Here is a 12,346-nt window from a genome sequence, read left to right as displayed (position 1 = left end):
CATAGAAATATAAACAAATAGTGTATATATTATGGAATCACACTACAATAGATTATATATATATATGCAAATATACATATATATATGTACAGATATATACGCATATATATATATATATATCACAGCAACAAACCCATTAAACGGCTAACACCCTCCGCGTCAGCTCTGCGAGGCTTTCAAGGCCCCTCTCAACATCTGGGGGGCCCCCCTCCTCTAATCCAGAGGGGCCCCCAGGGGGGCCCCCATGCGCTGTGGAAGCGTTCATGGTTGCTGCTCTTCGCCGTTCAGCTCGAGATAACTCTCTGCGAAATACACAAACCCTAAACCCTAAACCCTAAACCCTCAGCTTTGAACCCTAACGATGTTGCTGGTTGTTGCTGCTGGAGAGAGGGTTGGTGAGTCTGTTTGCTGCTGTTTTCAATGCAGCAGATGTCTCTCTGTCTCTGTGTATTTTCATATTTCTCTGTCTCCGTCTCTGTCTCTCTCTCCATATATATATATATATGCATACATATGTATGTATGTACATACACATATACGTATATGCATATATGCACGCATATATAAACATATATATGCATACACGCATATAATTCTAAACATATATATACGGATATATATACATATATATATATTTATATACGGATATATATATATATTTATATTTTGTGTTGTTGGGTTTTGGGTGTATCCGCACCTCTGCAGTTTCTTTACCCTCTTCAACTCCGCTCGCTCTTTCTTACTCAGCTTCGTCTTCTTCTCCAGTTGTTGCAGCAGCAACAGCTGCTGTTGCTGCTGCTGCTGCCGCTGCTGCTGCTTCTGCTGCTCGTCCGGTACGGCTCCTGGTGCAGCAGCAGCAGCTTCCTCCTCGCCGCTCTCACTAGCAGCAGCAGAAGCACCAGCAGCAGCAGCACCGAGCTCCCCTGCATGCGCTTCAACGACAGTCAGCCTGCTATTGCCGGCCGATGCCTGAAGTCGATACACCTGCCACCTTCCTGTTGCTGCTGTTCCTGCTGCTGTTGATCCCTTTGCTGCTGCTGCTGCTGCTGCTGCTGCTGCTGCCTCCCCTGCCACCCACACGCGGGCACACGGCAGCAAAACAATCCGCCGCGGTGGAAGAGATGCAGCCCTCCTGCTGCTGCCGCTGTTGCTTCTGCTGCTGCTGCCACTGCTGCTGCTACTGCTGCTGCTGTGAGGAAGCAGCGGAGGCCGCTCTATCCGCAGCATTGCGGGGCCTGCCCAAATACCGCACGGCAGCAGCAACTCTTGTGCTGCAACTAAAACTCCTGCTGCTGTCCTTGCTGTTGCTGTTTTTGCTGTTGCTGCAGCTGCTTCTGCCTCTGATGCTGCTGCTGCTGCTTGCTCCTCAACAGGCTCTGCTGCAGTGTCTCCTCTTTGGTGTGGCTCGCAGCTTCTTTCCGTTGCGGTGGGGGAGGCACCTGCTGCTCCTTCTGCTGCTGCTTCTCCTGCAGCAGCTGCTGCTGCTGCATCTGCTGCACCAACAGCTGCTGCTGGCTGTGTGTTCTTGCTGCTGTGGAAGCGAAGACCGATGGAAGCAGTAGAGAAGAAGCCCCCTACAACGGAGCTACTGCTGCTTCTGCTACTGTTGTTGTTGTTGCTGCTGCTGCTGCCGCCGCTGCTGCATGTATCGCTGCTGCTGCTGCTGCTGCTGACAAGGGTCCCATCGCAGCACGCATCCGCAGTGCTGCTGCTGCAGCGCAGCGGCTGCAGAGCCGCCACAAACACCGAGCGGCTGGCAGGCCCGCGCTTGGCTTTGCTGCTGCATGTATCGCTGCTGCTGCTGCTGCTGCTACTGCTGCTGCTGCTGCTGCAGTTTGTAGGGGCTGCCACTGGCTGGCTATTGCGAGGCCCCTCAGCAGCAGGGCCGCTGCTTGCCCATCTGCGGTGGGCTGAGGGGCTCCCTACGAGTGCCGACTTTGTTGCTGCATCAGCAGCAGCAGCAGCAGCTGCTGCTGTGGCAGCTGGAGCTGCTGCAGCACCTGCAGCAGCATCGCTGCGTGAGTTAGGGGGGCCCCCTGGGGGCCCCCAGACGTTCAGCTGCCCCACAAGGGCCCCCCGCCTGAACGCAGAGCGACGATAGGAACAGCAGGAAGAGCAGAGGGGCCTCCCTTCATCTGCAGCAGCCAGAACCCTAAGGGCCCCCTCCATCTCCTCTTCACGGATTCCTACCAATCTGTTGCTGCTGCTGCTGCTGCTGCTGCTGCTGCTGCTGGGGCTGTTGTTTGCCGCATTAGTTTTATTTGTACTAAGTGTTGATTGCTCTTCTGAGGCCTCCTCTTCATCTACTGGCTGAGGCTTCAGGTTGGGGGCCCCCCCCCCACTGAGGGCCTCCAGCTGAGCTAGCGTAACGGAGGTAGGGGCCCCCTGCTGCGCATTTTTAAGTCTTAAGGAGCTGTAATGCTCTTTTGAAGGATCGAAGACTAGCTGCAGACAAACAGCAGAAGAAGGAAAATTCTGCATCTTCCATATATCCCAACTGGGGGGCCCCCCACTTGCTGCTGCTGCTGCTGCTGCTGATGATGATGATGTTGGTGAGTCCGGAGGAGACAGAGGGGCCCCCCCTCCCCTCTTTTGCTTCGCCTTTCGCGAAGAAGAAGATGAATGGCCCCCACGGGGGCCCCCCTTGCTTCCGCTGCTGCTGCTGCTGCTGCTGTAGTATTCGTCTTGGGGCGCTACGTATATGAGTAGGTTTACTTTGAAGGCTAAGGAGACAGCCTGGAGCTCTAATTGCCCCCCCCAGCACCCATCTCTTTTCATACGGCGTAAATAAGAAGCAAAAGTTTGTTCTTCAGAATCAAAGAAGACAGCAAATTGTTCAACATGGGCCGTCATATATTCTACAGCAGCAGCACGCACTAAACTGTGGCGCTCCTGGTCTCCATACAGCTGATCTGCTGCAGCACGAAATAAACAATTGCCGTCTGCTACTATTTGCTGCACTCGAAGCCCTGCTGCTCTTAACTCTTTGTCTAAAGAAGGAGCATAACAAGGCATATGGGGGGCCCCTCGAGGGCCCCTAGGGGGCCCCCCTGAGGGCCCTCCACATCCACACACAGAGCATGAACCCTCTTGTTCTCCTGCTGCTGATCCTCCTCCTGCTCCTCCTGATGCTCCTGCTGCTGCAGCAGAAGCATCCTGGAAGCAGCCGCAGCTGCAGCGGCGACGCCCTAAACCCCCTCGCTGCTGCTTCTTCTTAGGCATCTTCAGGGTCTCCTTCACTGATTAATTTAAACCCATCTACTAGACAAAAACAAAAGAAAAAACAAAAATAAACCCTAAACCCTAAACCCTAAACCCTCATGAAGAAGAACCAGCAGCAAACTCTCAGCCGCGCCCGAAGCCGCCTGCAGCCCCAACCCTGCTGCTGCTGCTGCTGCTGCTGCTGTTGGTGTTGTTGCTGCTGAAAAGTTGCAGTTATTTCTTTCTGAATTCAATGTCTTTAAATATATTTTATATATTCTCCTTCCCTTCTTTTAATGCAACCCTGAAATAAACGAAACACAACACAGGCGAAACCCCGCTATAGGGCCCCCGACCAAAGAATAGTAAACCCTAAACCCTAAACCCTAAACCCTATGTATTGCTCGTTCACAGTTTTCTCACGAGCAACTGCTGTCACCTGCAGCCTCCCCTGTCTTATCTCGGGGGCCCCTAGAACGGTGCAGCAGCAGCAGCAGCAGCTGCTGCAGCTGTAATATATTCGGGAGACCGCTGCAAGCCGCTGCTGGAGCGCAGCGGCAGAGGCACCAGGGGCCCCTGTGCTGCTGCGGCTGTGATAGGGGCCCCCAACTCACGCAGAAGGGGGAGTTCCTGCTTAGGGGCTCCCCCTCTTCTCAGCAGCAGCAGCGGCAGCAGCAACAGCAGCAGCTACAGCTGCAGCCGATGCTTATTCCTGTACTGGGTTTTCTATTCGTAGAAATCTGCAGCTTTAATCAATGAAGGAGCCCAACTCAGCAGGGGGAGGGTTCAGGGGGGCCCCTTCTCCCTCAGCAACCACAGGAGCAGCAGCAGCAGCACCTCCGTCTCCGTCTTCGTCTTCAACAGCAGCGCCACCAGCAGCAACAGCAGCATCAGGGGCCCCTTCTGTAAGCCGTTTGTCTGTTGGTTCTCCATGTATAATTCTTTCTGCTTCGCCTTCTCCTTCATCTTCTCCTCCCTTCACATCTATGCCAAACCCTAAATCCTACGACATTCAGGGGCCCCCCTTATCTCAGGGGCCCCCCTTATCTCAGGGGGCCCCGGTACCCCAGGGGCCCCCCGTTCCCCAGGGGCCCCCCTTATCTCAGGGGCCTCTCCGTACGGGTCGCGTGGCGTTGAGGCCTCAGAGCAGCCAAACGACTGCCTCAGTATCAACACGTGGGGGGCCCCCAATGGCAGGGGCCTCAGCGGGAGGGCGAGGGGGGCCCCCTTCTTCAACAGCTGCCTCGCGAGGCCCTGATGGAGATGGGGGGGGGGCCCCGGGGGCCCCTGGAAGCCAGGGGGCCCCTGGGGGCCCTGGGGCCCGGGGGGCCCCTGGGGCCTCTGGAGGTCAGGGGGCCCCTGGGGGCCCCCACGACATTGGAAGACTAGTGGGCTCTGCTTCTAATGAAGAGGGTTTGTCTGCGTTCAAGATACCCCTCTATAAAGATGAATTTCTAGATAAGGGCCTCTGGTTAGTGGCGGGGCCCCTCCCTGAAACAGTAGCGTTAAGGGGGCCCCTCTTAAAATCTATACGGAAGCTTGTTGAGGGTACAAGGAAGCCAAGGGGGGGGCCCAGGGGGGGCCCCCATGCCTTAACAGCAGCTAAAGCAGACGCATTGCTAAGAAAACTTGATGCTCTTGCGGCGCAAGAGGGGTACGCCTACTCAGGGTTTAGGGTTTAGGGATTATGGTTTACGGTTGAGGGTTGAGGGTTTAGGGTTCAGGGTTTAAGCTAGGCTTAAAGTTGTCTTTCGGTTCTCTAGGGTTTAGGGTTTGGGATGTGGAGTTTGCTAGGGTCTAGGGTTTAGCGTTGTCAAGGGTTTTGAGTTTAGGGTTTCCTAGGATTTAGGGTTTAGAGCTTCCTAGGGTTTAGGGTTTCCTAGGGAGTAGGCTTAGGGTTTTTTAGGGTTTAGGGTTTTTTAGGGTTTAGGGTTTTCCTAGGGTTTAGGGTTTTTCTAGGGTTTAGGGTTTGTGTTTTTGTTAAGGGATACACCGAAGCGTCCTCGCGCTTCTCGCCGGGCAGCAATGTGTGGGGGGCCCCCCTCGCAACCCTCAGCTTATTCTGAGGGGGCCCCCAATGAAGCTACTTCGGGGGCCCCTCAGGGGGCCCCCAGGGGCCCCCCAGGGGGCCCCTCGGGTGCATGCAGCACCGGTGGAGAGAAGAAAATTGATATCAAGGAGGCTGGGAGAGAGAGAAAGGAGTTGGAGGCCCTTGAGGTCTCTTTGGGGGCCCCTGAAGCATGCGAGGGGCCCCTCTACGTCTCAGTGCAGCGGTTGCCCCCGCTGCAGCAGCAGCAGAGGCGGCAGCAGGAGGCTCCTGTCTTTAGCGAAGGAGACAGACAAAAACTCACAGCGGTATGTTCCTAGCTACCTAGCTAGCTAGCTAGCCAGATAGATAGCCGCACACATAAACACAGCTAGCTAGCTGTACCTAGAGCTGACTCAGCTAGCGGCCTCCTTTCTTCTTTTGCTGCTGCCCTTTCCTCTCTGTGTCTCTGCCTCCGACTCCAGCTAGCTGTTTGTATATGTGTAGCTAGCTCGCTGCATAGGTAGCCGCCGATCTAGCTAGCTGTTTGTATGGGCGTTGCTAGCTAGCTAGCTATGTAGCTAGCTGTATGTGCGTGCCAGGCTAGCTAGCTAGCTAGCTAGCTAACTGCACGTCTAGCTGGCACTCTAGCTAGCTATATCTGTCTTTTATGGGTTGCTTTCGTAGCTGTCGTTGGTAGGGTAGCTGGAATTTGATGCTGCCGCTGTTTGCTCTACTGCTGTTGCTGCTGCTGCTGCTGCTGCTGTTTGTGTTGCAGCAACTGTGCGAGTCTGCTGCTGCCCTGTTTGAAGCTGCTGATTGTCTTGCAGCAGATTCTGTAGGGTCTCCTGCTGCTGACTTCTCCCCCCAGGCCTCCGGTGAGTTTGGGCGGGGTTGTTGTGTGGTGCTGCTTGCTGCTTCCTTTTGTTTGCTGCTGCAGCTGCTGCAGCAAACAAATGCGGCTCGCTCTTGAGCCTGTTGCTGCTGCTTGTGTCCTTGTGAGGGTGTTTCTTTTCGCATACTTTGAAATGGTTTGACGCCGTAGCTGCTGCTGTTGCTGCTGCTGTTGCTGGTGCTGTTGCATGCAGCTTCGGAGGTGGAGCGGATGCTGACGCGCAGCTGCTTGCTGGCGACGCCCAGCCCCTTCCTGTTGAACCCAGGAGACGGTGGTGGGTGGAGGGCCCCGCAGCAGCAGGGGCCCCCCGAGGCTGCTGCTGCTGCGGCTGCTGCTGCTGCTGCTGGCTACGTGGGGGGGGCTCCCAAGGTTCCCCTGTCTGTGCTGCTGCAGCAGCAGCAGCGAAATGACCCCAACTTTGGCGAAGTTTACCTATCCCTGAAAGCCCCTTCTTCAGAGCAGCAGCAGCAGCAGAAGCAGCAGCAAGGGGAGCAGCAACAGGCGCGGGAGCCTGAGCAGTCTGCGGAGGCCCAGCAGCAGCAGCAACAGGAAAGCAGCAGCAGCAGCAGCAGCAGTGCTGGTGTATTAGGAGGAGAGCGAGGAGCTTCAGGTGCTTGTTTGGGGGGGTTGCTGTGCCGCTGCCCTTCGTCTCGCTGCCCTATTTCTGCTGCAGGTATTTTTGATGCTTTTTCTTCAGTGTGCTCCTCAGAAGAAGAAGATATGGCTGATGGAGTGCCTTATGAAGAAGCAAATGACTTCTCTCAGCTGTATATACACCGCGGCGCTGTCTCTTGGCTTCAACCCAGGCTAGGAGACCCCTTGGGGCTTTCTTGTACAGCGCTGCAGCAAACAGAAGAAGATGCGTGCTGGGGCTTGCTGCTCGCTGCTCCGATGCAGCTGCAGCAGCAGCAACACCAGCAGCAGCACCAGCAGCAGCACCAGCAGCAGCAGCAGGCTGCTGCTAAGTGGATCAGGAAACAGATTCGAATACAGAGACAAAAAAGAAGGAGACAGTTGCTGCTGAGGGCCTACCAGCTAGAAAGAGCAGCAGCAGCAGCACAGGGGAACTCTGCTGCTGCTGCGCTGCAGCAGCTAAACCCGCAAGAGCATAAAGAGCTTAACACTATATACAAACTGCTGCTGCAGCAACAAAAAATACAACAGGCCGCGAGAAAACGAAGGCAAGCACTGGCAGCAAAACGCAGGCAGCAGCAGCAGCAGTTGCAGCAGCAGTTGCAGCAGCAACAGCAACAGCAGCAGCAGCAGCAACAGCAACAGCAGCAGCAGCAGCAGCAACAGCAGCCGCAGCAGCAGCAGCAGTTGCAGCAGCCGCCGCAGCAACAAATGCAGCAACAGCAGCAGCAAATGCAGCAGCAGCAGCAGCAGCTCCACTGCCAACGGGAACAGCAAACTCCGCAGCATCTACAGACGCAGCAACAGCAGCAGCACATGCAGCAGCAGCACCAGCAGCCACAAATGCAGCAGCAGCAAGGGCAAGTGCAGCAGCAGCAGCAAAAGCCCAACTCTGCTCAGGACGCCCTCCAGGTGCTGCAGCAACAAGAGCAGCAGCCTTCTCCAGAGCAACAGCAGCAGCAGCAACAGCAACAACTTCAAAGGCACATGCAACAGCAGTACATGCAGCAGCAGCATATGCAACAGCAGCATATGCAGCAGCAACATATGCAGCACCAACACATGCAACAGCAGCGGCAACAAATGCAGCAGCAGCAGCAACAAATGCAGCAGCCGCAGCAGCAAGTGCAGCAGCAGCAAGCGCAGCAGCAGCAAGTGCAGCAGCAGCTGTTACTGCAGCAGCAGGTGGCGCAGCAGCAACTGCAGCAGCAACACTTGCTGCAGCCGCACCAACTGCAACAAGCGCAGCAGCAACGGCAGCCAAGTTCAAAGGAGCAGCAGCAGCTGCTGCAGCAACACAGCCCCCAGCAGCACATCCTGCAGCAACAGCCGCAGCAGCAGCAGTTGATGCAGCAGCAGCAGCAGCTTCTGCATCAGCAGCTGCAGCAGAAACACCACCAGCCCCTCCAACCTCTTCAGCAACAGCAGCAGCAGCAGCAGCAGCAGCAGCAGCATGGATCAGTTTTAGGTGTAGACGGGCCCGGGGGCAACAGGCTATGAGACCGGACGGCCTACCCTTTCGGGACTTCACTCTGAGGGTTGGCTAGCTGGCTAGCTAGCTGGCTAACTACCTAGTTAGCTGGCTGGCTGGCTGGCTGGCTAGCTGGCTAGCTAGTTCTTTCGAACTAGCTGGCTGGTTGGCCTCTATCTAGCCAGGTGGCTAGCTAGTTGGCGGTTTCTAGCTGGCTAGCTAGTTAGCCGGCCTATAGCTAGCCGGCTAGCTAGCTAGGGGGCCTCTACCTAGCTGGCTTGCTAGCTAGCTGTGTAGCTAGCTGAGTAGCTAGCTAGCTGGCCTCTAGCTAGCTGGTTAGCTAGCTAGTTGTCCTCTAGCTAGGTGGCTAGCTAGGTAGTATTTTATGATGGCTAGCTGGCTAGCTAAGAGTATTTTATGATGGCTAGCTGGCTAGCTATTTTTTTGAGTTTGCTTTTGGGGTTTTGTTTGCCCCGAACTTCGCCGAAGTGCGGCGAAGAATTTCTTTTTGTTGTTTTTATCAAATTAAATTTTAATTTTTTTTCACGGAGTGCAATCGGTGTTAGCAGAGGCATTATTATTATTATATTATTGTGTAGCTATTTATTATATATATATATATATATGTATATACAGATATAGATAAAGCTATAGATATATATAGATATATAGATGCAGAAATATATACAATAAATATATATATGTATATAATAATTATATTTTTGTACTAATATATATTAATATACGTATGTACATATATATATATATATATATGAAGACAAAAGAAACAATAACTAGATGGTGTTTGTTTGTTTGTTCGTTTGTTTGTTCTTCCCTAAAGCCAAAGGCAAAGGGCCCCTCTGCCGTTCAAAATGCAGCGGCCCCTGCGGAGGTCTCAGTGCAGCACGGGAAGGGCCCTAAACCCTAAACCCTAAACCCTCGGCCCTGGTGTGTGCATGTGTGTGTGGGTGTGTACAAGGGGAGGGAGGAGGGGGGTTGGCGCTGCAGCTTGTGTTGCTGCTGCAGCTTGTGCTGCCGCCGCACCAGCAAGCTGCGGCGGCAGCTTGCTGCTGCAGTTCATGCTGCTGCTGCTGCTTGTGCTCCTGCTGCAGCTGCAGCAGTTGCTGCTGCAGCAGAAGCAATTAATTCTTATAGAACCGAACAGAACTAACATCCACAGCAGGAAGCCCGTCCTCTGTGGAAGTGAGTTGCTGCCGTTGAGGCCGCCAGTCGCCGTTGGGCTGCAGTGTATACGCAGCAGCAGCAGCAGCAGCAGCAGCAGCAGCAGATGGGGTCTCCATGGCCATGCCTTTTCTTGCCCTAACTGAAGACTGAGAGAGACGCAAAGAGGAGACAGATTTCATCTCCTCTGCAGGGCTGCTGCGGTGTACCTTGGCAGCAGCAGCACCTGCTGCTGCTGCTGCTGCAGCAGGCAGAGGCCCGCTGGAGTTAACAGAGCAGCAGCAAAACCACAAGCTGATGCCGCCTATGCATAAGACAGCAGCAAACAGCAGCAAAGGGGGTGCCGCCGTCTCTAGGAACTTGGGAGCTTCTTCTTCGCCTTCTTCTTCCTCTCCTGCTGCTGCTGCACCTGAAGCAGCAGCAGTAGCAGCAGACTTGTGGGGTGGACGTACAGCCGAGCTTTGCAGCACCACCAACAGCCGCGCGTTGCCTTCAGCGTCTTCAATTGCAATTTCAGTGAGCCCAGGAGCCACCCAGTCGAGCAGCACCGTGCTGCTACCATCAGCAGCAGCAGCAGCAGCAACAGCACCTGCTGCTGCTGCTGCTTTGTCTGCGGGGAGGCTGGGCCTGATGCTGAGAGTAAGGAGGGGCCCCTGCCGCTTCGTCTCCACAACAAATGCGCTGTTAGAAACTTTTATTGTAGGCAGCGAGTCGCTTAGCACCGGGAAGAGGTGCAGCAGCAGAGGCCATTTGCTGCTGCTGCTGCTGCGGTTGGAAGCAACTGCCACCAGTCGATCGCCGCTGCTGCTGTTGCTGCTGCTGCTAGGAAGCGAGAACTTCAGTGTTTGTACTGCTGGTTTGATGTGCACAAGCGCATCAGCAGCAGCAGCAGCAGCAGGGAGCAGCCCGTCAGCAGCAAGAAGGAGATCAGGCGTCTCTTCATCATGCAGCAGCCGCAAGGGAATCGCTGCCGGCCACCGCACGCACTGCATCCAGAACACCTCCTGCTGCACTTGCTGCTGCACCTGCTGCTGCTGCTGCTGATGCTGCTGCTCCATTCGTAGGGCCAGAGCCGAAGAAGGACGGCTAAAAGACAGCAGCAGAAGCGCCCCAGAGGCTCTCTTGTTGCTGCCTTCGATGTTGCTGCGCTGCAGCAGCTGCCTGCACTCTGGAGCGACGGAGGCCTCATCCAGCAAGTGCTGCTGCTGCTGCTGTTGCTGTTGCTGCTGCTGCAGCACCTGCTGCACCTCCTGCACCGTAAGCCGCTTGCGTTCCCGCACAGCGCACACGGGCGCCGCCGATGGGTGCTGCAAGCCCCCGTTGTCCAGCTGCTGCTGCTGCTGCTGCTGCTGCTCTTGTAAGGGTAAGAACTGCGTGTGTATTTTATAGAGCAACCCCAAAACGCTGTCGCTGAGGCGGCAGCTCAACGACAAACGCGAATTGAAGAAGGGAGACACAAACGCCAGCTCCCGCCACTCCTGCTGCAGCTGCTGCTGATGCTGCTGCTGCTGGTGGTAGGCGTTTGCTGCTGGCCCTACCCGCGTGAGGGTTTGCAGTCTAAAGGAGACAAGCAAAGAGCCTCCTGCTTTTAGTGCGGGGCACCGCGGCAGCGACAACTCCTCAGCATCCACCCACTGCTGCTGCGGCTGCTGCAGCAGCAACTGCTGCTGCTGCTGCTGCCATGTGGAGGTCGTACCTGTGCAAGCTGCGTGCGCGAGGAGCCTGAACTGCCGGGTAGATGCTGCTGCTGCTGCTGTGTCTATGACTTGTACAGCAGCAAGCGGCGTTCCGTGCTGCAGCAGCTGCACCTTTGGTGCTGGCTTGGCAGCAAATGCAGCAACTGCTCCCCCTCTGCTGTACGTACAGTCGGCGAGCCCCACAATAACTAAAGAAGAAGGATCAGAAGACTGCAGGTCGCTCAGCCCCATGCAGTTGCTGCTGCTGCTGCTGCTGCTGATGGAGAGGCCACCAAAGCCATACTTCCAGGAAAGGAATGCACCGAGGGGAAAGCGCCACGACGGGCAGCCGCAGCTGCTGTTGTTGCTGCTGCTGCTGCTGCTGCTTGCTGCTGCTGCAGGGCCCCCCAGCAGCAAATCTGCTGCTCGTTGAGACTCTGCCCAGTCTGCTGCAAGGCCCCGCCACAGTTGCTGCAGCAGCAGCAGCACCCCATCTACTCTCCACTCCGCTGGCAATGAATCCAGTGTTGCTGCTGCTGCTGCATCGGTGCTGCTTGTTATCTGTGTAGATGTGGCGGCAGCAGCTGCTGCGGCGAGGTTATGAATCTGGAGGTCAGCAACCAGCAGCAAATCTTCTTCCTTATCTGCTGCACATTTATGCTTTTGTCTCTCTGCTGCTTTTGTTGCTGCTGCTGCTGCTGCTGTCGTTGGCAGTTGCCGCAGCAGTCTGAGGCTGCGGACGCTAACAGCGGGCGCGAAGGGCGCTACTGCTGCTGCTGCTGCAGTTGAGTTGACTGTGGTTTGCTGAAAAGCATCAAATAGGAGTTGCTGAAGTTGTCTCTCTAAGGGCCGCTGCATGCTTGGCAGCAGCATCAGCGCAAGTGTCTCCTCCGTGAGGCATGAGGCCCCACCCCACGCTGCTGCTGCTGGTTGTGCTGCTGCTGCTGCTGCTGCTGCTGGCGTTGCTGCGCCTTGTGGGGTGTATCCTTGCCAAGCCTTTATGGCCTTAAAGAGCGGTGCTGCTCTGAAGGCAAGCTGCAGCTGCAGTGTTGCAGCAGCAAGAGAAGACTGCAGCAAAGCTGCCGGCAGCAGAGGGATGGAGGCCCCTTGAAGCAGCGCAGCAGGCGGCAGCAGCAGCAAACCATTAGCAGCATCAACACAAACACGGTAGCAGGAGCGCAGCAGCAGCTGCAAACCCTCAACTCGCTCCCGCTGCATCATTATACACAGCGAGCTGCAGCCACGCTGTTGCCCTCGCAGCA

The 12,346-nt window shown here is 55.6% G+C and overlaps 3 protein-coding genes across 3 annotated transcripts; 1 reads left to right on the top strand and 2 right to left on the bottom strand.

The window, feature by feature from the left end:
* Positions 1–136: 136 nt before the first annotated feature.
* EAH_00001500 (OTU-like cysteine protease domain-containing protein, putative) lies at positions 137–3,222 on the bottom strand (the record flags this gene model as incomplete). Its single annotated transcript, XM_013395232.1, has 2 exons — positions 137–302; positions 698–3,222. The coding sequence occupies 2 exons, from the start codon at positions 3,220–3,222 to the stop codon at positions 137–139; spliced, it is 2,691 nt and encodes an 896-aa protein (XP_013250686.1).
* Positions 3,223–3,956: 734 nt separating this feature from the next.
* On the top strand, positions 3,957–8,255 carry EAH_00001490 (hypothetical protein, conserved; the record flags this gene model as incomplete). Its single annotated transcript, XM_013395231.1, has 4 exons — positions 3,957–4,855; positions 5,187–5,556; positions 6,006–6,105; positions 6,316–8,255. 4 exons carry the CDS (start codon positions 3,957–3,959, stop codon positions 8,253–8,255), a joined length of 3,309 nt encoding a protein of 1,102 aa, XP_013250685.1.
* Positions 8,256–9,368: 1,113 nt separating this feature from the next.
* On the bottom strand, positions 9,369–12,302 carry EAH_00001480 (hypothetical protein, conserved; the record flags this gene model as incomplete). The annotated part of the gene is made up of 1 exon (XM_013395230.1): positions 9,369–12,302. One exon carries the CDS (start codon positions 12,300–12,302, stop codon positions 9,369–9,371), a length of 2,934 nt encoding a protein of 977 aa, XP_013250684.1.
* Positions 12,303–12,346: the final 44 nt, after the last annotated feature.

Source organism: Eimeria acervulina, genomic scaffold (genome assembly GCF_000499425.1).
Source record: "Eimeria acervulina Houghton genomic scaffold, Eah_scaff5, whole genome shotgun sequence".
Classification (NCBI taxonomy): Eukaryota; Apicomplexa; class Conoidasida; order Eucoccidiorida; family Eimeriidae; genus Eimeria; species Eimeria acervulina.
Note: the sequence above shows the minus strand (reverse complement) of the source record. Positions and strands in the feature narration are given on the sequence as shown.